The sequence below is a fragment of the Schistocerca cancellata genome, chromosome 2 (genome assembly GCF_023864275.1).
Source record: "Schistocerca cancellata isolate TAMUIC-IGC-003103 chromosome 2, iqSchCanc2.1, whole genome shotgun sequence".
In the NCBI taxonomy this organism is placed as follows: Eukaryota; Metazoa; Arthropoda; class Insecta; order Orthoptera; family Acrididae; genus Schistocerca; species Schistocerca cancellata.
In genome coordinates, this window is record NC_064627.1 from 950384745 (window position 1) to 950412679 (window position 27935).

Consider the following 27935-nt stretch of genomic DNA (forward strand, 5'->3'; position numbering starts at 1 on the left):
CCTCCTTGTCAGCCTTTTCCATTTATTCCCTTGCTCGCAGTTCCTCCGGAGAACCTCCTCATCCCTTACGTTATCAGTCCGTCAATACTAGCGTGTAACGGAGAAAGCAAGCGCCACTTTGGCTTTAATAACGGCGCTCCCACTGTTTCGCCAGTAACCAGATAGCGTCGCTGGAGGGCGACTGGCGCAAGACGTGCGGCTCGCTGACCAACATGTTCGTGGGCGAGAACCAGCTGACGGAGCTGCCGGCGCCGCCGCAGCAGTCGGCGGACGGCGCCTCGCAGCCCGGCGGGCCGCGCCGCTCCTCGCTACGCGACTGCAGCAAGCTGACGTGGCTCAACGTGGACTCGAACCGGCTGCGCGCGCTCGAGGCGGGCGCGCTGCCGCCGTCGCTGCATACGCTCAGCGCCTCGCACAACCTGCTCACCGCCTTCCCAGGCGCCGCGCTTGACGCGCTGCCCGGCCTCACGTGGCTCTACCTGCGCGACAACTACATCACCCAGCTGCCGGCGTCCGGGCTGCGGCCGCGCAGGCACCGGCTCGAGCAGCTGGACCTGGGCGACAACCGCATCGCCAGCCTGCCCAGTAACCTGTTCAACGGGTGAGTCTTCTAACAACCCTACCACAACAAAGGTCACAAATTAATTATGATTTGTAGTGTTGCTCACGCTTCGAAATATTGCATTTCCGGGCAACAACAAAGTTATATCATGTGGCAGGTGTCATTAGAGCTCAGTTAATAAAGTCATTTCTTGAAATAATGGATAAACTAGGCACCCATCTTTTTGAGTTTTCCCACGCTGGTCTCGTTGTGAACTCATGGCTCAATCGTCGAAAATCTAGGTAGTGATGATTCCAAGATCGGAGGCAAAGAGGCATAGGTGTTATTCTGCGATATTCAAAAGTTTTATAGATGTGTTTCATAAACCATTCATGAAGATTAAACTTTTGCAAGTTGGGACAATGGTGATGTAAAAAAGTAATCAGCACTCCTAATTTAAGTTACACTTCTTTTGTTGCAATATCACGTAACTCGATCCAAAACATCACTTCACAATATAAAACATATTTGAAAATATCTTCCTCACTGTTAAAGTTCACATTTCATAAACTGACTACAATCTGCGTCTTTTTAACATGACGACCAAAGCTTGACTCCCTAATAACCGCTTACGCGCCCAAAAATCAGAGTTACAAGTACGTCAAAGATCGTAGTGACAAAAGAAAGAATACACATAAGAATATTATCATTGCAATATATACATATCGACGTATCGAAGTACTTCTGCATTAATGAAGTCAAATCTGAATGTTGTCACAGAAATGTGTTAACTATTTTACAGAAACACAGTAGAATATTGCTGGTATCGAGAAGCTGAGGTGAGGTGCCGTAATGGTTGCGTAATTCAAGTACCATTACAGTATACACCTGTTGCACTGTCAGAATACCTTACTCGCGTCATTCAAAACTTAAGTTATCCACTCCACCAAAATATGGGAGGCACCTGTCCTAAGACCAATCTCACACTGACCTGAACATTTGGATTAGGATGACAACTCTATCATCAGCCCCTCTCAACAACTTGAGTAATTGGTTAGTGTACACCTACTGAACTGTCAGAGATTCTCACTTCTGCTATTCAATGGACACGACTCTCTCATCACCAAACATGGGAGACACCTGTCCTAACGACTTGCAGGCATTAGTTCAGTCAGTGGAACATGGGTGACAGCAGAATATCAGCAAATACATGATAAGATAAAAGAAAAGCAACGAACCTCGGGCCGGCCGGAGTGGCCGAGCGGTTCTAGGCACTACAGTCTGGAACCACGCGACCGCTACGGTCGCAGGTTCGAATCCTGCCTCGGGAATGGATGCGCGTGATGTGCTTAGGTTAGTTAGGTTTAAGTAGTTCTAAGTTCTAGGGGACTGATGACCTCAGAAGTTAAGTCCCATAGTGGGCGGAGACATTTTTTTGAACAACCTCGGAAAAGATAAGTCAAACACACCCTCAAGATGTAGTATGTGTAATGGGTGTTTAACTGTAATCACATAACTGATAATGAAGTGACTACAGTTTGAAGATTTCACTACATATGATATTGTCACTATTAAAATATCATAAGCAGCTAAGCCATGGCATTGGTGAAACATGATACCTGTGCCATTCTGTTCCTATCAACTATAAAACTAATTATCTGACACGATTACCGACCACAGATAAACTACTAGTGAACCCAGCAATGGTTCACAATTGTTAAACAAGTGTAGGCATTGCCCAACTCCTCCTATGCCATCCCTTTGTCTATCTCCTTATTTTTTCCATTGTCTCTGGTCATCACCTCTTCCCCACTCTATTTCCCTCTCACCCCAGTCGTCCATCTCGTCATACACTCCCCTCTCTGCTCATCTCCTTCTCCATCTCTCCCTGTCCATCTTCATCTCCAGTTTCTCTCTATCCATTTTCTTCTTCACTGTCTCTCTGTCCATCTCCTTCTCCCCCTCTCTCTGTCAGTCTTCTCCTTCCCCTCTTTATGTCCATTTCCTCTCCTCTTCCCTGTCTATTTACTCGTCTCCCCTCTTTCTGTGATCTTGAGCCATACTTATTGTTACTGAAAATTTAGGTTCCGTACTAGTATTCCAACAGTAAGCTGATAGCCATAATTGTCACATTAATCTATTCTGTGAAAACTGACTGTGAGGAAGAAACCAAAACAGTATGTATCCGTGTATTACATTTTTGGTTAAAACTATGTGTAATGAGAAAAATATGTACTGGAGAAAGACTTTCGCTAGTTGTTTAAATGCCCTACCATCGTAGTTGAAACTTTCTGCGAGAAAGTAAACAAAGCCTCCCTATTTCTCAACAGAGTACATCACGGCATTTTCTTCCTCTCAGACGAATTTAACAAAAAACTTCCACAGTACTGTTTAAAATAATAAGCAGCCCATATCTGTACGATTGTTTATTAGAGCATCTTGTAAATATTTGAAGTAAATAGCCAAGACCATTTCTAGATTTTTGGATACGCCGTGTCCACTTTATATATATATATATATATAGGGTGAGTCACCTAACGTTACCGCTGGATATATTTCGTAAAACACATCAAATACTGACGAACCGATTCCACAGACCGAACGTGATGAGAGGGGCTAGTGTAATTGTTTAATACAAACCATACAAAAATGCACGGAAGTATGTTTTTGAACACAAACCTACGTTTTTTTAAAATGGAATCACGTTAGTTTTGTTAGCACATCTGAACATATAAATAAATACGTAATCAGTGCCGTTTGTTGCATTGTAAAATGTTAATTACATCCGGAGATATTGTAACCTAAAGTTGGCGCTTGAAACCTCCGACGTTCAGTTGCGTATTGTAACAAACACTTCATTGCAGGGGCCCAAACAGCTGCAACATACATCGCGTTTCTACAGAATGATCTGCCAACGTTGCTCGAAATTGTCCCACTGGAAACGCGTCGACGTATGTGGTATCAGCATGATGGTGCACCTGCACATTCCGCAATTAACACTAGGCTGACCCTTGACAGGATGTTTGACGGGCGTTTCATAGGACGTGGAGGACGCATAAATTGGCCAGCCCGTTCTCCTGATCTTACACCTCTGGACTTCTTTCTGTGGGGTACGTTAAAGGAGAACGTGTACCGTGATGTGCCTACAACCCCAGAGGATATGAAACAACGTATTGTGGCAGCCTGCGGCGACATTACACCAGATGTACTGCGGCGTGTACCATATTCATTACGCCAGAGATTGCAATTGTGTGCAGCAAATAATGGCCACCACACTGAACATCTATTGGCCTGACATGTCGGGACACACTCTATTCCACTCCGTAATTGAAACCGGAAACCACGCGTGTACGTGTACCTCACCCCTCACGGTAATGTACATGTTCGTCAGTGAAGAAGACCAATAAAAAAGTGTTAGCATGTGTACGTATTGTGCTGTTCCAGTCTCTTCTGTACCTAAGATCCATCACCGTTCCCTTTGGATCCCTACGTAATTCGGTGCTCTCCGATACACACGATCGAACAGCGGAGGAGTGGTACTCAAGCGTCAATTTTAAGTTACAATATCTCCGTATGTAATTAACATTTTACAATGCAACAAACGGCACTGATTAAGTATTTGTTTATATGTTCAGATGCGCTAAAATAATTAACGGTGTTCCATTTTAAAAAACGTAGGTTTGTGTTAAAAAACATACTTCCGTGCATTTTTTTATGGTTTGTATTAACCAGTTACACTAGCCCCTCTCCTCACGTTCGGTCTGTGGAATCGATTCGTCAGTATTTGATGTGGTTTACGAAATATATCCAGCGGTAATGTTAGGTGACTCACCCTGTATATATACTTTTCGAGATGTTGAGAATTCTTCCGGGTTGTATGGCCGTGGTCCATGGAACTCTTCAGTCCCTGACGTTTCGTCCAAGGCTACGTTGGACATCTTCGGAGGTACTCCTCATTGTGCTGAGTCTTGCCGACTGACGAGTCGGCCGCGCTGCAGAATATATTGGGGTATCAAGGATTGCCCAGTCTGAAAACGGAAGTTCAAGCCATGCGGCTACGCCTTCAATAATAAAATTTGACATTTAAACAATAGCTTTTTGGTTGTCATATTTTTTTCTGCTTTTAAATGATTTTAAATACGTTAGCTATGTGATAATTTTTTTTTTTTGTCGAGTCGGACGTGGAAGAGCGGCCTAAATACCGTGGAAAGTGGGCGTGGTTTATCTCTCCTATCACGTGAAATCAACGCCACGCCCACTTTCAGGGACTGAACAGTTAATGGACCATGGCCATACAACCCGGAAGAATTCTCAGCAGCTGAAACATCCGGTCGTGAAAGCCTTCATTGTATGACTTTTCGAGATATTTGGTAACAACGTTTTCCCCTAATATGTTAGATATACATTTATATGATACATATATATTTAAAAATGTGTATAGGCTATGTCCATTTGAATGTTCTTTAGAGTATGGTGTAAAAGTTTCAAGCAATTAGATCCAGTACTTTTGGCAAATTTTAGTAATAACATTAATTATCGACTTGCCTTTGTATACTAGTATACGTTTTGGGTATGTATTTATATACCAGAGTATGGATTCAGAGTGACTATCTAGTCTGCCGAGTGCTGTTGGCAGGCGGAGTGCACTCAGCCCGTGTGAGGCAAACTTAGGAGATGCTTGATTGAGAAGCAGCGGCTCCGGTCTCGGGAACTGACACACGGCGGTGTGCTGACCCCATCCCCCTCCATATCCTCATCCAGTGACGCCTATGGGCTGAGAGTGAAACGGTGGCCGGTCAGTATCCCTGGGCTTTCACGGCCTATTCGGGAGGAGTGTACTTTAGTTTATGGTCTAAAGGTTTAAAGTAATTCGATCAAGTACTTCAAGAGATTTTTAGTAATAACATTAAACGTCGAATCGTCTTTGTATACCAGTATACATTTTAGATATGTATTTATACACCAAAAATAGGAAAAAGATGTGGCCTACGTCCACCCAAATGTTTATTAAAGTGTCATCAGGTATCCGATAGTTCTTTGGTAGGTTTGTGGAGCTATGTGGCATTAAGTGTCTATGCACAGGTGAATAACGGGCCGCTAATTTGCGTTCGCGGTGATGGCGCCAGATAATGACCCATAGGATTTACATCAGGCGAATTTGGTCACCCAGACATGAGCGTGTGTTCATTATAATGCTCCTCCAACGACTATAGCGCGGGCCTGGCTCCAAGACGTGGACAATTACAATACTGATAGATGACATCGCCGACAGGGAAGACAACAAGCATGAAGGGATGCAGGTGGCTCGCAGCCGTCAGCATGTCTTCGATGACTACCACCAGTCTCATGCTAGCGAAGGAGAATGTCTCCCATATCATTATACTTCTCCCACCGTCCTGTATCCGTGGCGCGCTGCTCGTTTCGAGCCGCCGTTCGCCTCGATGATGGCGTTGGCATGCTCGGGATTAGCCTAGCGGTCTCGAGCGCTGCAGTCATGGACTGTGCGGCTCGTCCCGGAGGAGGTTCGACTCCTCCCTCGGGCATGGGTGTGAGTCTGTTTCTCCTTAGTTTAATTTAGGTTAAGTAGTGTGTAAGCTTGGGGACTGATGACCTTAGCAGTTAAGTCCCATAGGATTTCACACACATTTTCTCATGGCGTTGGCGGAGACGAGCAGTGACGTAGTGAAGCAAAAGTGTGGTTCAACCGAAGATCCGACCCGTTGCCATTGATCTACAGCCGAATCCCAATGATCCTGTGCGCACTGCAATCCTAACTGACGACGTTCAACAATGTACGATGAACGATGTGTCCCGAAACACTTGTGCGTTTACCAGCATTGTAATCTTTTGGCAGAGATGTCATAGATCACCATCTGTCGCACTTTACAGAGCAGACAAGCCTCCGAAACCCATGTTCTGGAAAGAGTCGTCAACGTATAACTATTTAGCGCTCAGTGGTAGGTTTACGGTCCTTCCTCTTTTCGCAGATGCTCACGACATTGGACCAGCTTCACCGTTTTCGAGATACTCTTTCCCAGGCTCTGAGAAATAAGAATCTACCCTTTATTAAAGTCGCTTTTCTCAATGGATTCCCCACTTGCAGCCCAATTCTTCGCATGGGGTATCTCCCGTCCGTATATGCTCCGGTTACAACGTTCGTTGCCACGTTACGAGCCCGCAACGCCACCAAGTGGCATCCAATTCCGTAGTGGGCAGTGGCCACAATGTATTGACATACCAGAGACCAAACGTTCATTAGAGTGTCGTGTAAAAATTTAAAGCTAATAGGTTATCTACTTTCCGTTATTTTTGGTAATAACGTTAAACAACGACATATTTTTTATTTGGTAATATAGACTGACGATCGAAATTTACAGCCGTGTGGAGGGGTCGCGCGTTTTGGGGTGCCATGTCACGAATTGCCCGGCCCCTCCCGCCGGAGGTTAGAGTTATCCCTCGGGCATGGGTGTGTGTATTGTTCTTAGCGTAAGTTAGTTTAAGTAGTGTGTAAGTCTTGGGACCGATGACAGCAGCAGTTTCGTCCCTTATAAATTCACACACATTTGAACATTCGATATTTACAGTTCCCACATTCCAGTGGATAGGTTAAATGGCAGGATCAATTATATTCTCCGTCTATGACCCTGTTAATAGCAAAATGCCTCAGACACGCAGCTGGCTCTGCGTACTATGGGACTCAGTACTCTGCGTACTGAAGTCATCAGTCCCCTAGAACTTAGAAGTACTTAAACCTAACTAACCTGAGGACATCACACACATCCATGCCCGAAGCAAGATTCGAACCTGCGACCGTAATGGTCGCGCGGTTCAGACTCAAGCGCCTAGAACCGCTCGGCCACAAAGGCCCACGCAGCCATTTTTGGTTATAATCACGTGGAGCACTTGAGGGAACGACTAAAGAAAGTGTACAATAATATTATGGCAGCCAGCAACCATTTCAAGCCAATGTTTAGTTTCCTGAAATTTGTAAAGCTGATCATAAAACGAAATACGGAGTTTAAATGAAAGTGTGCTGATCCACGACATATATGAAACATTGAAAAATATGTTTTACCCAGAATTTATGTTGGTAAATGATTAACTATCCGTTTTATGCCACTGTTCATAATCCTACACTTTCACTTTTGTCTCATTCCTGAAAAACTCCGGCCTAACATATACACTGGTGTCCCAAATTAAAGCAACAAACCTTTCTTTTCTCGTCCTGTGTTTAGTTCACTACATAATCATACAAACTGTCAACAGATGTCCGTACGATTGTATTCTGCACGGAAGACGGCATTTCGGTCAGCGGAAAACCACGCTAACGGTGACGTCAGGACACCTATCCACTGGAGTAGTGTTTGCCAGGTATTCCCAGATCCACAGCTGCTGTGCACACAATCACAGACAGCGCACTATGGTACAGAGAACACGCCTACTAGTCTCTCGACGGTGGTGGGGCACAGGAAGAATGGAAGCTGGACAGTCACAGACTCATGTGGCCCGATGGCTTAACGTGAATCTTTCTGTTGTTTCTCGGTTGTGGAGACAGGTTACAGAGACCTAAAGTGTATCACGACGAACAGAGTAGGGCCGACCGATTTAGAAATCAGAAAGGGAGGTCCTTTATTTGGCTGCAAGGGCACGACGGTACCACCTTAGCTCTGCGCAACATCTGGCATTTGAGATCGCAGTATCCACTGAATGTGCTGTATCGAAACAAACGGTGTAGAGAAGCCTTCGGCAGAGTGGCAGTTATTGCCGGAGAACTGCTGTATGTGTGACGCTTCACAGACGGGAACGTCTACCATGCAAGTCGTCAACATGCCACTTGAACAACCGAACAGAGTAATTCTCGACGGATTCGCATCTGAAGGGAACGCGACACACGATTTCGAGGCCTGAACATTGTGGAAAGAGACCGATATAGAGGAGGATTGCTAATGGTGTGGGCAGGGATAATGTTGACCACTCGAACACCTCTTCATATATTTCGTATGGCTACCTCTTCATGAAACTGTATGGGTGAGTCGAAAAAGTTTAACTGTTGACACGGACTGTGACGAGGTCTTGGCACCTCATGTACGGTTGATATGTGAGGCTGTCCACCCAAACTTCGTGTTGAAGGTCGATAACGCTCGATCTCAAAAGAACACGAGTGGTTGAAGTTTTCTTGGAAATGGAAGATACTGCATATACGGCGTGGCTTGCTCACTCTTGAATCACATAGAGCACGTCTGGGAAGCACTAGGGAGACGTGTTCCATCACGTAAACATCCACCAACTACCTTCCACGACTTCCGAACAGCTCCGCAGGAAGAATGGGCGGTATTGCCTCAACCTGACGCTATTCGCACCATGCTCCGTCGTTGTCAGGCCTCTATTGCTACCGGAGGTAGTCAGACCTGATTGTGAGCGCATTAACCTGTAGTCGGAATGTGTGTGTAATTCTGTTAAGTTGGAGAAAACGAAGGACTTTATCGTCTAGAGTTCAGCAGGTGGCAGTTGTTTACGATCTCTATTCTTTACGTTGTATCTACTCTGCTATCACCTGTTTATACTGTTTTGTGGAAAAATAAACGTAACATTGCAAAAATTTACGTTTATTGCTTTAATTTTTGACACCAGTGTGCTTTTACAGTAGTAACTAAGAGTCAGCAATGCCAAATTGTTCGTTCCCATCACAGGTAGTAGACCTCAGTGATGAGAGAGTAGAAATGTTAACACCGGATGTAAAATTTAGCTTTACATGCTCTAAGAAATCTATGTCTGGAAGACAATTTTTATTCCAGATTAGCATCCTAGGGAAATATGCTTCCTAGATTTTATCAACGAATACTAAAGGCATCGTTGAGGTATGCCTTGAACACATTTAGCAGCGTAGAAGAAGGTTCACCGTATTACCTGTATTTTTATTTTGTTTGCTATAACTTATTTGACTGTGTGCAAAATGTAACTTATGTAATTTGAACGTGCCTAATATTTCACAATAACTTCAAAAGGTAGAAGAAAGATGCCTGGAAAGTGGTATACTTCAAAGTGTGACTGTTAGTCATAACTTTATGGCTGGGCGAGATAAACTCGGACTGTTTCGTTTTACACAATTCTAAGAATTATATGCACGATACGCACTATTTACTTATACAGGAGATAATCGATAACTGTTTACAACGTTCCACAGTGGTGTGGAGCAAGTCGAATGAAAAACTTTATATCTTGCATATGCAGCCCATCAAGGTGGTAAACTATGTCAAACTGGCCTAAAAAAGCCATCTAAGCTACAGCACATGCACATTGTCATTCTCCTTGAAAAAAACTATTAGCCCTAAAAAAATGAACTGGACTTTTTTTGTAGGGAATTTGATTGAGTCTAATTTTTTATTGTGGTACATTTCCAGTGGGGGTTGCAGTTTCTGAGTTATTAAAAAGAAAGTACAAAAGTGGAATTCAAAGGCACACTTCACCACAAATACCCCTCTCCCCCCACGCACCTGGGAGCAGTCAGGATATTTGATATGTTGTTGATGGCTCTGTCTCCTACAGCTATACAAAAATTGCCGACTACACGAAAAATTTTCCAAAATCGACCTTTTAGGATGTTTATTGACTGGACTATAACACCATAGCTTAGTTGTGTATTCTCTTATCTTTTCTTAATTTAAACATTCCATGAGGTAATGACAGAAAAAAACGCTTTATTAAATGTGATGCAAAAACTAATTACGTTTACAATCCGATGTCATGCAATACAAGCACAGTAGTTTCGTAAAGAGAAGGCAGGAAAACGACGCTGTTTAATTCCATGATTTTGTCGTGTAAAAAGTGACAGAATTGTGTGGTATTCTTTACAGAACAGTCTGTTCTACAGCTTCTAAGAGAAAGACTAAACAATTTCATTTTCTTGGCCAGGCAGTGCATACTTCATCAAGGAATTGATGTTTCCTCTGTAACAAAATACTGCAGCGCCTCACTAGATGAGCCCTATGGTGCGAATTTAGCAACACGTACTAACAATGCGCTCTGCAGCTGATAAAAATAAAATACATAATTCTGAGTTATGAAATTGTCCACATTAACTGATTTTGCTGCTCAGACCACACTGAATTTAGAAATCTGCATGCACTAGGGTGTGAGGGATCCCCCTTCTCAAATGTGGCAATGAATATGACAGCTTGATGTACTGCTTAGCTCAGCTTAGAGCTTATATTGTGGCTGAAGGCAGCTGAGGACTGTGTTGGACATTGCGCAGCTCGCTGCAGGTGCGCGACCTGAACTTGGACCGCAACCTGCTGCGCGGGCTGCCGGCGCAGGCGTTCCGCGGCACGAGCGCGGGCCGGCTGTTCCTGTCGAGGAACCGGCTGCACAGCCGGCACATCGACCTGCGCGCCTTCAGCGGGCTGGCGCACTCGCTCGAGGCGCTCGACCTCGAGCACAACCTGCTGCGAGAGGTGCCCCGCGCCATAGCGCACCTCAAGAAGCTCAAGTTCCTCTACCTGCCGTCCAACAACATCAGCGATGTGCATCCACGGGTGAGTTCCTACTGTTACCAATGCGTAATTTCTTTTGATTTTCTGCAGCTGCAATCGACCAATAAGTGCCTGGCAGAAGTTTCAACGATCAGCCTTCAAGCTAATCAAAATATCCACGGGTTTACTGCCGGTCTACAGTGTCCAACGGGCACAATCTTTCGGTGATCATACATGTCGCCATCATCAGGTGAACTGACGGACTGAGCTCCTGTGAACGTGCCGGGACGGAGATCCGTACGCTATGGCTGCTCAGAGAGATCTAGGTTCGGTCGCGGCGGTGGCCGATTTAAATACCCTCCGCCCGCGGCGCGCTCCTTCCGCTTTGCGCGTCCCGCGCCACGGTCGCGCGGTGGAACAGATTGCGACGGCGTCTGAGATGACGTCGGTGTGATGGCTCTGTCCGCCGTGGTCGTCACAACTATACGTTTGCTCGATTTACTCTTTATTAACCCAATCGCTGGTTCCCAAGCCTGACTAAGATTTTAGCCACAGTCACGGTTTATGAGGTCGTCGTTGGTGCGAATTTCGATGGCCTCTCTAACAACGCTGTCCCAGTATCTCGACGTCTGTACCAGAATCCTCGGGCGTCATACTCCATATCGTGATTTTCCGACAAACAATGTTCAGCGACCTTCGACTTGCTCGGATACATCAGTCGAGTGTGCCTCTGGTGTTCACTGCATCGATTCTCGACGGTACGCATCGTGTGACCAATATACGACTTGCCATATTGACACGGAATCTGTTACACGCCGGCCTTCCTCAAACCGATGTCATCTTTGGCGTTCCCCACCAGTGCACGAGTTTTATTCGGAGGACAAAACACAGTTCCGACCCGGTATTTCTTCAAAATGCGGCCGATTTTTCCCGAGAGTGCGCCTGTATTTGGAATAAACGCAGTTTAGCGTACGGATCTCCGTCCCGGCAAGTTCACAGCAGCTCAGTCCGTCAGTTCACCAGATGATGGTGACATGTATGATCGCCGAAATATTGTGCCCGTTGGACACTGTAGACCGGCAGTACACCCGTGGATATTTTGATTATCAAATACGCCGGGAGAAACTCAAGAATCACAACCTTCAAGCTATTTTCCTGCTATTTCACTCTCGAACAGCTTGCAGAAAAACCAAACACCTTAATCTTTCTGCCCGATCTCTGATGTCTCTTACCTTATTTTGATGACAATTTATTCCCATTTATGTGCGCGCCAACAAAACATTTTCACACTTTTAGGAGAAAGCAGATGACTGAAATTTTACGAGAAGGTCCTGTTGCAGTGCCAAACGTCTTTGTTTTAATGGTTGCCACTCCAGTTCACGTACCATATCCGTGGCACTCTCACCCCTACTTCGCGATAGTACAAAACAAGTTGCCCTCTTTTGACGTCATCCATCAATATTTCATGCGGGTCCCAAACCACGCACTCCAGAAGAGGAATTACAAGTGTAGTGTAAGCTATCTCTTTAGTAAACCTGTTGCATTTTCTCAGTGTTCCGCCAATAAATCGTAATCTTTGGTTTACTTCACTCACATTATTATCTATGTGATCGTTCCAACTTGATATTTGCAGTTGCCGTCCGTAAAGATTTAGTTGAATCTACAGCCTTTAGATTCGTCTGATTTATTATGTAACCGTAATATTGCGGATTCCTTTTGGTACTAATGTGGATGACTTCACTATTTTCATTATTTAAAGTTAATTGCCACTTTTCACACCATTCAGACATCTTGTCAAAACCGTTTCGCAAAATGTGCTTTGATCATCTGATGACTTGATAAATGACAACATAATCTTTGCAGATTCTTCCTTGGGAAATGCCAGATATTACTTCTGCATTACTCGATGACTTTCTTTCAGTTACTACGAACTGTAATCTTCTGGACAGGAAATCACGAATCCAATCGCACAACGGAGACCATAGTCCTTAGGCAGGCAATTTGTTTAGAAGTCGCTTGTGAGGTACAGTCTCATAAGCCTTCAGGAAATCTAAACATATGTAAGAATACAGAGTTACTTATGTTGTACAAGAACGATATTTTCTGAATCAGTGTTGGGTGTTTGTCAACAAGTCGTTTTCGTCGAGACAACTCATTATTTTCGAACACAGTACATGTTCCAAAATCCTACTGCAAATCAACGCCAGCGGCATGGGTCTAACAAATTATAAAACCACGTCTACAACTCATCTCGAATGTTCTACCAAGGTGTATTGTTGCTTCCCAATGACTATTTTGTAATAGCACTGTTATTTTCATGCGACTGGCCCTTCTACACAGGCCACCTAGAGATAAAAGTTGTAAAGTACGATCCTCTGGATCAGCAGTCGCCTAAGGATGGCAGTAAGCCTTCTTGCCAAAAGTTCCTGGGGCATGAACAATTGAACCCAACTGGACGCCTGGTAAGAACCTGAATTACGCACTTACCACAAAAATCTTCAATCGAAAGAGAATAATATTTTACTTGTGCCTGTACAAGCACCCACCTCTTTGCACCAAATGTGAGAATTGGTTACAATTTTATTTTGCTCCCTGTTACGAACTACAAATGGATGGCTGCTTTGCAGCTCACCCTGATATTGCTGGGCTAAGTGCGGTTCCCACAGTTAGCAACTATTGGCGAAGTAAGTCTGCTAAACTTGCCTACAGAAGACGCTAATACGAAGAACTGGAGGGTATCACGTGAGACACTGGAGGCTGCAGATAGGAAGTGGAACTGAGAACACCTCTCTCTCTCTCTCTGCCACCAGTCACCGACCTGACACCATATTTCCTCTCCTTGCTCTTTGATATTCTGGCACAAATGTCACTACAAAGCAATTGCTTTCTGGGTCTCCTTTCCCTTGGTGAATCTTGTGTATCACTCTTCTTTTACAAAATTTCTTTTTTATTTCAAGTTCTGAACCAGGATCCCCATCGTGGCAATCTTTCCCCTTCCTTTTTTTGCTGTACATGTCTAACGAACGCTCGTAATTTAGTGGGTTATCTCAATCTTTCGTTCATGACATCGAGTGTAGTAGATTACTTCTCGATAAAAATAAAGGTAACATAATCCAAAAGTGTAGCTATGGGGAGACTCGTTTGTTGTTGTTTGATGGAGTTATGGTACTAAATTGCCCTTGTTATTTGCTGTGATTTCTCTGGTGGAGTCAGTTTTCTCGCAACTCATCTAGGTAGCTGCCACTATGTTGAAAAATATATGGTACCATAGTTTCAACCTCTGTAGCAAATGACATTTATCACACTGTAAAACACTAAGGAAACAAATTATCTTACTACTTTTATATACTATCTCCACTGTTGTCTCGATAGTTGCTTAAAAGGAGTGTAAATTTAACTTGCAATATGATTTGATGTTATAACTTATGGAGAAGGTAGTGCATGTTTTCTATTGACTATAATTCAACACTGAATTATAGTGACCATCCCTCCCGGATCATGGGAGACCTAATGTTGCGAGGCAGAGCTACCCCCACAGTGTCCAGTGAGGGCAGAACAGGTTAGTATGTGTGTGCAGCCCTGCATAGCGGAACTCGTAATCAGTGGTTAGTCTTTCCAACGAACATCTCAGTGGTGCCACTATAGTAGTTTTGTCAAGGGACTCAATGTCTGTTTGGCACATTAATTCATTGCGAAATATTATATCATGGAATCTGTGGAAGTTCCTGTATGACATTTGTCCCGCAGAAGGAGTTGGGAAACTGAGGTAAGAAACTGTGATCAAGCAGATACGAGCTAAGCTGCTGAAACGAGATGTATCAAAGGAAGAAAGGCAAACTAGAAACAACAGGGCTGTCAATGTGCTTCAAGTAGACCATGGTAATGCATGTGTGGTAATGGACACATTTGGCTGTCATAAAACATAAGATGAGGTAAAGGATAACATATATCAACATCTCGAGAGACGTACCCTACAGTTAAGATTTTCAGGAAAATGCAACTAACGGTTAACCAGATGAGAGTAGATTTTCACACAGGCAGTAGAATAATTCCACAAGTTCGAACTGCATCTATTGTGACCATTAGCAATGGACATTACTGGGGAAGCGTCTGAGGAATCAGCACCTTATTCCACATTGTTCAAACAAAATTTGACGCTAAATTCTATGTTGACGATACTTCCATCATCAGGCCACACGGGGAAAAAGTACTCGACAAATTTCACCAGTATCTCAGCGCAGAGTAGCGAAGTGTACAGTGTACGGTGGAAGTAGGGAACAGCGGCACAATGACATATCTCGATACTGAAGTGTAGGTGGAGCCAGGTGGTACATTTGGTCACACAACTCACAAGGAGCCGACTAACACCAATAGATATGTGCATTCTATCATGAACAGCAGTGAACTCGGTGTTGTATACACTGGCTAAGGATCCAAGTTAGATTAACACCGCAGACAATGTGAAGTCAAAACAGCAGAAGTTTTGTACACTCCTCAGGGATAACGGAGACTGCAATGAAACCATCAACAAATTACTCACTAAAAGGAACAACATCATGCGTGTCGAGAAGGTGGAACAGCTATGGATAGCTCTTGTATCTTATGTGCAGAGAGCCACCAACCATTTGACAATAATCCATGATGGGCTGGGCATTCAACCTGTTGGTGCAACAGCAAACTTGAAACTTACTGGGATCAACCAAAATTGCTATCAATACGCCACACACACGGATTTTTTAGGTCAGATGAGAGTGGGGACAACTTAAATCAGAGGGACAGGGCTACTCATCCGAACTCGTCTCAAGGAGCGGCAGCATCACAAATTTTTAGGTAAACCTCAAAACTCTGTAGTGTCAGAACACCAAAATAAACGTGGGAAACATATATTGTTCACAGACGCTTGTGTGATACCTAAGTAGCCATTTTCCTTCAAAATCGAGGCCAGGGATGCCATGAAACTACTGTGAAGGGAAATTAGTCATAAACCACGATGATAGATACAGATCTACATGGCGTTGGGTGTCCTCAGTGCCAGTCCACCACGCTTACTGCAGATTGCGCTCATTAGACTAGCAAAAGCTTTGGCGGAGAGGCAAACGAACGTAAAGGTCCCTCCAGACTACCACCTGACGCCCCAAGAAGAGCAATGCATCATAAAGGTATAATTGAGGAAGTTGGTTGTAAGTGCTACACTGTGATGAAGGGATGGAAACAGGATAGAAAATCGTGGCAGGCCACATCAACCATTAAGAGGCTACTGAAAAGAAAAAGAAACCGAAACCAGTTTCAGTCCTCACATATCTATTTAACTTCTTTCACTACTATGCTGGTTATCTAACCTTGCATATCTCTTCCTTTTTTTATTTGTTTTCTGCAAACATGTTTGTCCACTTCGGCTATCTAACATGTCTTCAATCATCCATTCCCGCACTTCATTTGGCTACTATCCCTATATTTTGCTTTCTTATTTATTAAGTGTCGTACTCCAGAAGTTTCTGGGAAGTCCTTGGCAAAACCAATTTATCGTCTGACAAAATTCTTTAACAAGCATTTATCCAACTTTCTCTAATCTGTGTTTTACAGTCTTCTTGGCGTTAACTTCTTGTCTGTATTTGTGTTACCAGAATGTAATAATCTTTCACACTTTGTAATTTACTTTATCTAATTTATATCTTTAGATAGTTATTGAGCAGATATTTTTACAAAGCATTTATTGCCTTCCACTTGCATGTTTTGTGCCCAACATATACACCACTCGAGTGAGATCGTTCCTAAACCAACTTTTTGTTTCCCTCCAGAAGGAATGTCTTCTGCAAATCTAAGCATCTCTTCTCATTACCGTTCTAACATGTTGTTCAAAATTCTACTTTCAGTTCCGTCTTTGACAGAAAACTCACGAAACAAATACAATAAGTCGTCAAAGTGTGCTATATCTCTATAGCGTTATGTTGCCTGTTATTGGCTCCCTTTTATTACATATACTTGATTTTTAAACACCGTTCCTTACTTCCACTCTCTTCTAAAACATCAGATTCGACTGTACGTCGGTAAATTAAGTTCACAGATTCAAACTACAGGCTTTCTCATGTTGTACCTTTTCTTTATTATCAACGTAAACTAATTTTCTATTTATATAATAGTTACGTTTATCAACGGTAGCTGCTCGTGTGATAAGTATCATATTCACGATTGTGTTCTTTCTGTGGTATACTGCTGTTGTGGAAACTTATCAGTGTAATTGGTGTTTCAAAAATTACGACCGCTTTACTGAACGACATTTTAGTTTCCAATCTTGATCTTGTCCACACTATGCATTATATGATTTCAGTATTTCTTATGCACTTTATTTGCCTAATACATGGCATATAATATACAAGCACAAACAGTCACAGCCAATATCTAGCACATCATACACAAGCACATAACGAGAAAAAAAAAACAGAATTCATCAGTTTTCAAGTACCTGCTTCCATTTCTTCTCCAATGTTTCATAACAGTTATGATCAGTAACGTCGATTTTTTGTGGCAGTAAAATTACTCCAATAACGCTCTTGGGAAACATGCCTGCAGGTTTCTTGCCTTGAATTTATATGGATGAGTTGATGTGTGAGTGTGATACAATTGACTTCCACTCTTGAGACATAGTTTAACGAAACTTAACATTCGAAGAGGAAAGAGATTTTAGGGTGACTTTGTAAGTAGCGTGAATAAAAGGTCGCTATGTGTACGAAACGTGAAGCGCACTTTGAATGTATCCTAATGGCTAAAAGAGCCACGCACACTTTGAATAAGAAAATGCTATCGGACATTGAAATCAACGTAAAAGATTGGATCGCCACAAACTTCAGCCTCACGACAAATAAAAGGTTGCGCTGAATCGGAAAATTACCTAATTAATTCATAAGAAAAAATTTCAAAGAACATTCATTGTAAAGTCACCCATAAACAATGGGATCTAATCATTAATATGATCCAGGCATTGTTCACGTGAATGAAATACTGAATAAAGTAAAGAGTGCATTAACACTGTGCATAAGTGCAGCTTGCAGCAACAATCCTGAAAACAAGATCTATTCCAAAGCATTTGCTTCAAATAAAAAAGGGACACTAATTATTGGACATGTGTGCATGGAAACGCTATGGATGGGCTAACAAGGAAAACTACAAGGTAAATGGCGTAGGTAACGGAGACGTAACATCGGTACACTAGATAAGATTGCACGCAAAATCATTTATTCCTTAAAACATTGATGTAATGCATCTATAGACTGCTGTTGCCTGGTAACTAAGTACAATTGCTTGTGAAACGCTATACGTTCCACAACACACTCGTGTGCCCACATGGTTTGCGGAGACTCCATTTCTACGTACCGTGGCCAAATTTTAGTAACATCAAACCACGCAGTCGCGAACAATTAACATTTTACAGAGAACACATTTGAATAAACAAATGATATTGGCAGAGGGCCAACAAAAGTTAATATTGACCCATGTGGATGGTTTCCACCGGACATAAAGTAATGAGACAAAGAAAATTCACAAAGAATCAAAAATTACCAAGATTCGGGAAAGATTAGAACGCACACACACGCAGTTGCAGGCACGCAAACATTCACACTGACCGAGAGGGCTTCAATGTATGCAACACCTTTGTGCTACGTTCTTCTTACGGATCAAAGTCAAGTCTGCATTAGGAATCAAACTGAAAGTTTGCAAAAGCTATGCATTCCTTGCTGCGACCCAGAAAATCAATCTTCATAAGATGAAACGCGAGACCAATAGCTGAAAGCTCCCCTCTCGCTATGTGACAACGCGCCACGCGGTTAAGTCAACTCGCCCTTCTTCGAAGATACTTCGGCTGCAGGCCCTCGGCGAGCTGGAAGCAGACTGTCCGTCTCACACACTCGAATGTCTCCCACGCGACCCCTTGGCCAGGAAAACCCAGAGATGAGACTTCCGCCACCAACCTAACACCGGTAACTTTCGCACAAGGGGAGAAATCCTCTTTGAATACCTGAAAACAACAGGGTTTGGCCATTCTGTACGACTACCGCTGATTCTCTGCAGCAGACTAAACCACCGTATAGCAAAATGAAACACACCTATATTCATTCGCTTACCCATGCCAGAGAATTATGTATCACTGGAAAGCAAATAAAATGATAATGATAGGGGACTACAGAACCCTTTCAACTTCCTCTTAAAGTTAAGATTAATGTAGTCCATGGACTAAGTTAGTCTATAGACTGAGGACAATATCAGTCAGGAAATTATCGAACGATTTATCTTGAGTTTCATCCAGTTTGGGAAATCATATAGGAATGGCTGGTCTGGGATTGGAGCTGTGATTCATAACATTACAAGTCGTACACTTCAGTAAGATTTTCAAATATCAAACTGTCTACATTCTTGAAATGTGACGTAATCTCGATGAAGGACACAACAGTCCAATGTTTAAAATTGGCAGAATTTAAAATAACCTTCATGTTTTTGGTTGAATTTTATAACATATATAATCATCATTATGTACGCATATGAGCTATAACATTGTTACCACTGTGCATCGTGGGATTACATACAACTTGTGGGGCTGCGGGCACATGACGTGATGAGGAAGTTGTCTCTGGAACAGAGAAGAATGAGGAATGATTTTAGTGGCGACACAGACGTCAAATGTGGGAATCTACTGATATAAGTACCTTGGGCAGAGTGCAGATTATAATGGCACAACACATGGCAACTATTTCGGAAAAAACGAAACTGGTTGGCTGCTCACGAGTTACTGTTGTGAGCATCTACGAAAATTTATTGAAGGGCGGTGAAACCATTAGTAGGCAACAAGCTGATGGATACCACATTCGTATCACACAAGATACATGTCAGAGGCTTGCCCACTCTATAAAGTAGGACAGTTATCGATATGTCGCAGATCTGGTGTCAGAGTACAATGCTGGTGTGGATACTTGTGTTTAGAAGCTCACTGTTCAGAATATATTGTTGGACATACGGCTTCACAACAGGCGACCCCTACATCATCCCATATTTACTCAACAACATTATCAGATACGATCAGAGTGGGCACAGGATCATCAAACCTGAAACATGAACGTATTGAATCATGTTGCCTGGTCAAATAAATCGTGTTTCTTGCTAAATCATGTCAATGGTCGTTCCAGTCGAAAAACAGCTCAAAGTATTCATCACACAAAGAATGCAGGCTGGTAACTATATAATGCCCTGAGCGAATGCACCTGTGGAATCCTGGGTTGTATGGGAGTGACTGAAAGTACCTTGACAGCTGTGAACTGGGTGAAAGAATGGTGTTGTGGACGACAAACATCTATTAAGGCTTGACGCCTTACTGAAGTGCAAAGCATGTTTGAATTAGAAAAAAGTCCCTATCACAAGGCCAGAATCGCACTACAGCTAATTGAAGAGCATTATAGTGAACTCATGCAGATTTCTTCGCCACCAAATTAACTTGATATGAACTGGATGCAATCGAGTTCCAACTCGCACCCATATACCACTGGTTCGTAATTTACAGTAACTGTGTTAACTGGTCTAACGATACCACCACTTGCATATGTTCGCTTTATCGGGCAACAAAAAAGTTATTGACTGTGGATGGTATCCTCAGAATGGAAATAATGAGGTCACTGTAAAAAAGTCTTTAATTTGGGATTTATCTTGAATGGATTCCCACATAGATTTAGTCGAAGTCGTTATGGCTCATCTTGTTGATTGTAGGGTGATTCCACTTTGACTGCTAGAAGGTCCAGATCTGTATTTTAGCAATATTTGAAGACCTAACAAATGCGTTTTTTTTGGAAATTCTTAATGATCAAACAATTCCAGATCAGAACAATGGTATGGCAGAAGTAATTTTGACTTCGTGTTCACGATCCACATTTTGATTAAACTTCTTGTAAATTCACATATACTTCTTCTTAATTGTCACATCATCAAGAAAACAGTTTTGTATCAATCTTCATATATTTAATTTCCACTTTCACCAAACACAAGACTTGACTGTTCTTTTACAAAGTGAAATAACAACTTAACTTCTGCCAAAGCTCAACAAAGACTGCTCTGTGAGCATTCACGCCAAAAACGGTTACTCGTAAGTCAAAGATTTTGAGAGGCTCACAGAAATGAATACACACAAGAACCATATCACTGTAATATATCGATACATCGGATTACCTGTACATTAATAAAACCAAATGTGAATATTGTCACAAAAAATGTCTGTTACGTCGCAGAAAAGTAGTACGATATTACTGGTATCGAGCACTGGGTTTGGAGCGCCGTGATAGTCACGCAAATAGAGAACTATTACACTGGGCATACTCATCTGGTGACACATACCCTCAAAAATCTACCAGGGTTTTGTCTTATCCATGCCACACAGAATCGCTGCTGTATTGCATTCCAAAAGTGAACCAAAACGTAATCAAGCATGCAGTTATAATTCTGTACCTCAGCATTGCATGCATGACTAGCTAAATTACTTGTTGAAAGACGTAAAGTTTATAGCTAAGACAGACACTGTTCACAAATTTTGGTTACTTTTTGCTACAAATATTTGAACTTAGATACAAGCCTCTTCGATTCGCAGACGCTGCCTCCATCACTACGGGTGCTGTCGCTAGAGGGCAACCGCCTGTCGCACATCCCGAGCGTGGCGCTGCGCAACTGCACGCGGCTGCTGCACCTCAACGTGGGCTACAACCGCATCGACGAGGTGCGCGCCGAGGACTTCGAGGAGTGGGCGGCCTCGCTCGAGACGCTGCTGCTGCGCAACAACCGCATCGCCGCGCTCGCCGAGCACGCGTTCGCGCACGCGCCGCGCCTGCGCGAGTTGAGCCTCTCCTTCAACAAGCTGGGCCACCTGCACCCGGAGGCCCTCGCCGACCTCGCCGACAGCCTCGAGAGCCTGGAGATCAGCTTCGGGCTGGACCGCGAGGACTTCCCCGCCGAGTTCTTGAGGCCACTGAGGGCGCTCGCCTGGTTGGCACTCGACAACAACGAGCTGCGCACGTTGGGGCAGACCGATCTGCACCCACTCTCCCAGCTACAGTACCTCAACCTCGAGTCCAACAAGCTGACGCGCCTTCCGCCAGGGTTCTTCCACCCTGAGGTATGCACAGTTATTCATTACTACTGGCGGACTGCAAGGTAGAAATATTTCCATTTATGCTTCATCTGCATATGGGAAAACCATTTAATACTGCAGATAATGATGCTGAACCGTGATTTATTTTCAAATAATATTCTTAAGAATTTATTATATTTACTAGCGATTCATCAAGAACATGTTTAATCACACTATGTAAGCATGGAAGTAATTGCCAGGAAGTAACTGATGAAAAAATGGTTCAAATGGCTCTGAGCACTATGGGACTTAACTTCTAAGGTCATCACTCTCCTAGAACGTAGACCTACTTAAACCTAACTAACCTCAGGACATCACAAACATCCATGCCTGAGGCAGGATACGAACCTGCGATCGTAGCGGTCGCGCGGTTCCTGACTGTAGCTCCTAGAACCGCTCGGCCACCGAAGGCGGGGTAACTGATGAAACCATAACCAAATTACATTTACCAAATGGGAATTTTATTCAGTTTAATAGTGCCTAAAGCATTTTTTAAAAGAAACAGATTTAAAATTATAATCGGAAAGCACGCTCTAAATATCAGAGTTACAATTTATTCAGAGGCAGAAAGAAACAATTTGGGATTGTGTGATCTTTTGGGCAGAGAACCTTGCCGCTCCCTTTTGACACGGTCGTAGTTACGACCGCTCACAACGGCCTCTGAGAGACTACACTGGTGCAAATCTGCAACACACCAGATAACTGTAAACTAAGAGTTTTAACAATTTACACAAGCACACAAACTTTGCACCCCCTGTAGGAGGGATGGAAATTGTACAAAACACTAACAATTAAAATATTAACCCTCTATACTACATCTACATCTACATCTACATCTACATTTATACTCCGCAAGCCACCCAACGGTGTGTGGCGGAGGGCACTTTACGTGCCACTGTCATTATCTCCCTTTCCTGTTCCAGTCGCGTATGGTTTGCGGGAAGAACGACTGTCTGAAAGCCTCTGTGCGCGCTCTAATCTCTCTAATTTTACATTCGTGATCTCCTCGGGAGGTATAAGTAGGGGGAAGCAATATATTCGATACCTCATCCAGAAACGCACCCTCACGAAACCTGGTGAGCAAGCTACGCCGCGATGCAGAGCGCCTCTCTTGCAGAGTCTGCCACTTGAGTTTGTTAAACATCTCCGTAACGCTATCACGGTTACCAAATAACCCTGTGACGAAACGCGCCGCTCTTCTTTGGATCTTCTCTATCTTCTCCGTCAACCCGATCTGGTACGGATCCCACACTGATGAGCAATACTCAAGTATAGGTCGAACGAGTGTTTTGTAAGCCACCTCCTACGTTTTCTAAGGACTCTCCCAATGAATCTCAACCTGGTACCCGCCTTACCAACAATTAATTTTATATGATCATTCCACTTCAAATCGTTCCGCACGCATACTCCCAGATATTTTACAGAAGTAACTGCTACCAGTGTTTGTTCCGCTATCATATAATCATACAATAAAGGATCATTCTTTCTATGTATTCGCAATACATTACATTTGTCTATGTTAAGGGTCAGTTGCCACTCCCTGCACCAAGCGCCTATCAGCTGCAGATCTTCCTGCATTTCGCTACAATTTTCTAATGCTGCAACTTCTCTGTATACTACAGCATCATCCGCGAAAAGCCGCATGGAACTTTCGACACTATCTACTAGGTCATTTATATATATATTGTGAAAAGCAATGGTCCCATAACACTCCCCTGTGGCACGCCAGAGGTTACTTTAATGTCTGTAGACGTCTCTCCGTTGATAACAACATGCTGTGTTCTGTTTGCTAAAAACTCTTCAATCCAGCCACACAGCTGGTCTGATATTCCGTAGGCTCTTACTTTGTTTATCAGGCGACAGTGCGGAACTGTATCGAACGCCTTCCGAAAGTCAAGAAAAATAGCATCTACCTGGGAGCCTGTATCTAATATTTTCTGGGTCTCATGAACAAATAAAGCGAGTTGGGTTTCACACGATCGCTGTTTCCGGAATCCATGTTGATTCCTACATAGTAGATTCTGAGTTTCCAAAAACGACATGATACTCGAGCAAAACACATGTTCTAAAGTTCTACAACAGATCGACGTCAGAGATATAGGTCTATAGTTTTGCGCATCTGCTCGACGACCCTTCCTGAAGACTGGGACTACCAGTGCTCTTTTCCAATCATTTGGAACCTTCTGTTCCTCTAGAGACTTGCGGCACACGGCTGTTAGAAGGGGGGCAAGTTCTTTCGCGTACTCTGTGTAGAATCGAATTGGTATCCCGTCAGGTCCAGTGGACTTTCCTCTGTTGAGTGATTCCAGTTGCTTTTCTATTCCTTGGACACTTATTTCGATGTCAGCCATTTTTTCGTTGGTGCGAGGATTTGGAGAAGGAACTGCAGTGCGGTCTTCCTCTGTGAAACAGCTTTGGAAAAAGGTGTTTAGTATTTCAGCTTTACGCTTGTCATCCTCTGTTTCAATGCCATCATCATCCCGGAGTGTCTGGACATGATGTTTCGAGCCACTTACTGATTTAACGTAAGACCAGAACTTCCTAGGATTTTCTGTCAAGTCGGTACCTAGTATTTTGCTTTCGAATTCACTGAACGCTTCACGCATTGCCCTCCTTACGCTAACTTTGACATCGTTTAGCTTCTGTTTGTCTGAGAGGTTTTGGCTGCGTTTAAACTTGGAGTGAAGCTCTCTTTGCTTTCGCTAAAATGATCATTTAAATAAAAGCCCATGAAATGCAATCTTATATAAAATTCTACAAGGTTGGCCAAACAATAGTCAAGATGCTCTACAGATCATAAGCAATAATATCAAAGTTTCCAAAGATCAGAACATATTTCAGGTGTTAGGCCGTTACACTCCAACTTCGATAACACACCAAATTCGACAAACGTGACACAGGCAGTTACTAACGTATGGTACGTTAATAGGGAGATTACTGAACAACCCGAACCGGAGGTTGCTCTAACCAGCCCCTACTCCACAAGGGAAACACGGACCACCCAATTTATAAACAACCACCTTCCCGCGGGTGGGCAAATGGAGAAGAATGGTGGGACGAACCCAAACCAAAACGGCTGGTGACCTCAACAAGAAAACAAGTAGAATTTAACAAGAGTAAATCAAACAACATATCACCAATCATTTAACTTCAAATAAACTGCGATTTATCGAGAAGACCTGGCGCAGGACCCCCAAATCGCTCTCCGGAACCGTCCGCTGCCAGCCGCTTCAACGGACGCAGGAAGGCGCGTCAGTCTCCCGTCTCACGGCGTCGCAGCTCACACCGGCCAGACTGATGTCGTGGGTTGACTCCTGTTGCTCTCGTGTCGACCGCGAAGTCACTACCCCTCGCTATACGCCGCAGCCCACTGGACTCACATGGCGACCTCACGTGCGCCGATGCTTAAGACGGAGCAGTCATCTTGTGTCTCAGTGCGCGACCGACCAACCGATCGACCCAACCGTCAATGACCGTTGCCTGAGCAAACTCGAGCAGACTGCCGGCCTAATGTGCAGACTCAGATGCAGGAACTAATCCCCGACTGGGCGACCACTCGCTGAGTTCTCTTACTGGCGGAGTGGAAAAACTCTCATTTTGCCAGCTTTAAAGGTTGATCCGAACGACAGACATACTAGCACTTCGAACGACTGACAGGCATTAACTGCCTAACAAATGAGGACGAGCGACAGACTAGCAAGCTGGGGACGAGAGACTGACCCAGACTGACCGACTGGCGAGCTCATAGCGCCCCTTAAATGCACGGGAAAAGGCAACCTTCCCCCTTTTCCACCAGAGGGAGACACCAAAGCTGCGACTGCCACAGCGGCTCCACCGCCAGAAACGGAGGGCGACTGCTTCACACTACGCGCTACGTCGCGCTCTTCAAAACGGCAATTCGTACCACGGCTCAGATGCTCTTGTTTACTCCCAATAAATTTATAGCTACGCGTCATGAAGTATGAAATCGTTAGTTTTCAATCGCGATAAGTTCAGGAGGTTTATCTTCCCTATAGTTATAAACACTTAGCTTTATGTTTGAAAGCCTTGCCCTGACTTAAAAATTATAGATTCACTCCAAAAATGACATTAGTCTGTTTTGATGGCATCTCAACAATTTAATGAAGCACAGCTAAGCAATAACATGCTTATTTTCGAAAAACATGCTACCAGTCTAAAATTTAAAGAGAAGTTATACGAGATTAGCGTAACGGGCACAAGTCTGATGTATAAAAGGTTTCAATGCGAACATACAGTAACTATGCCACTTATTTTAAATTAAATTTCGGTAGTCCTCTCTTGTGTAGAGGGATTGGGACTGCAGCTGGTCAAAGACTTAAAAAATAACTACAGACAGCCTCTGTTTTATGAAGAATTTTATTTGACTACCAGTTTCAGTGCCTCATTGGCAGCATCTTCAGGCCCCTATACACTCATACAGATATGTCATCTAAACAACTATGCTACTATAGGCATCACTGCTTTCAAATGGCTACCATAGTTTTTGAAACTTCTCTGATGATGTGGATGCTCCACACCTCTCAACGACAAATACATAGGCTGTGGCCTCACATATTTAACACAAAAATTTTGATTTATGCGGCTGATACTGAGGCTGTCAAATGGGTAGGTCTAATTCAGTTAAGGAAATATTGAGGAATGAATAGTATGTGCCCTGTTTGCATGAAATGAATTAGGAAACTCATTTAAAATCTTAATCATGTTATGATCGTGTAGCCGCAGTATAGTCTGTGGAGTGTGAGTAGCCAAGGGCTGTAGGAGTGCAAGTATACTTTATCTGTGTCACAGTTTATCAGTAACTTCTCTTATAGAGACTCTTAGATACCAAGGAGTATAAGGAACAAGGTATTAGTTTGAGTAAATGTTGTTCAAAGTAAAGACACTCTGTAAAATTCAATAAACAACTTGAGAAAAAATAACTATTTGTAAAATTTTGAAACTTTAACGCATTCCGTGTCCAGAACAGTCAATGCTGAATTTTGTAAGTTATTATTTGTTCATCACTGTTTAAATGTTATGGGCCACTGTAAAATAAACAGAAAAACTTTAATGGCAGGCAGTAGCTTAACAGTTGAGTTGAACATGACTATGAGATAACTACAAGTCTGTTTCTAACGTCCAATCATGTTTATTTCATGAATAACAACCAACTTTTTTATGATTTGATTAATTGGATTCAGTGTTCTTGCAGCTCCATGGTACGGAATTTTCGGATAAAGTTCATGATTTACTGGTGGCATAAAAAGAATTAGAGTCAGTAGGTCTCTGTATTTCAGATATTTTAACTTAGGTTATTCACTATTTATTTCTAGAGAAGGGGAGACATTGATATTTCTGCCACAACGATGAGCTTTTTCGTTATTAACATTTTGAAAATTTTCCATCTCTTCATTGAGAGATACGTAATAAAACAAAATGAAGGGTGACTTCTTTTGAGAATGAAATCACTGCATTTCTTTCAAGCCTTTCACTGAGTCCTTGAGGTAAGGATCACTTAGTGTGATGAAATCATTGTCAATCATCTGGACAATCTTAAATTTCCTTTTGGCTTTGGAAAAGAGAAAACCCACTCAACAGGTACAAATTCCCAAAAATTCTAAAATCTTGGTTGCATTTCCAAATTGTTGGTTTCATTCCTTACAGGAATGACAATGATCATAAATAGTGAATCTGTGTTCTACAATTTCAGCTTGTGTATTCTGGGTACTGTAACGGCAGACCCTAGGTTTGTCACTGAATGCTGTGA

General features: G+C 43.1%; 1 protein-coding gene across 1 annotated transcript in view; it reads left to right on the plus strand.

Moving 5' to 3' along the window:
• LOC126160051 (chaoptin-like) overlaps nt 1–27935 on the plus strand; it is a 149793-nt gene that overhangs the window by 84570 nt on the left and 37288 nt on the right. Inside the window, exons 4-7 of the mRNA XM_049916861.1 lie at nt 155–601; nt 10794–11073; nt 21632–21826; nt 21875–22153. Coding sequence (XP_049772818.1) covers nt 155–601; nt 10794–11073; nt 21632–21826; nt 21875–22153 — 1201 coding nt within the window. The remainder of the gene's footprint in view (nt 1–154; nt 602–10793; nt 11074–21631; nt 21827–21874; nt 22154–27935) is intronic.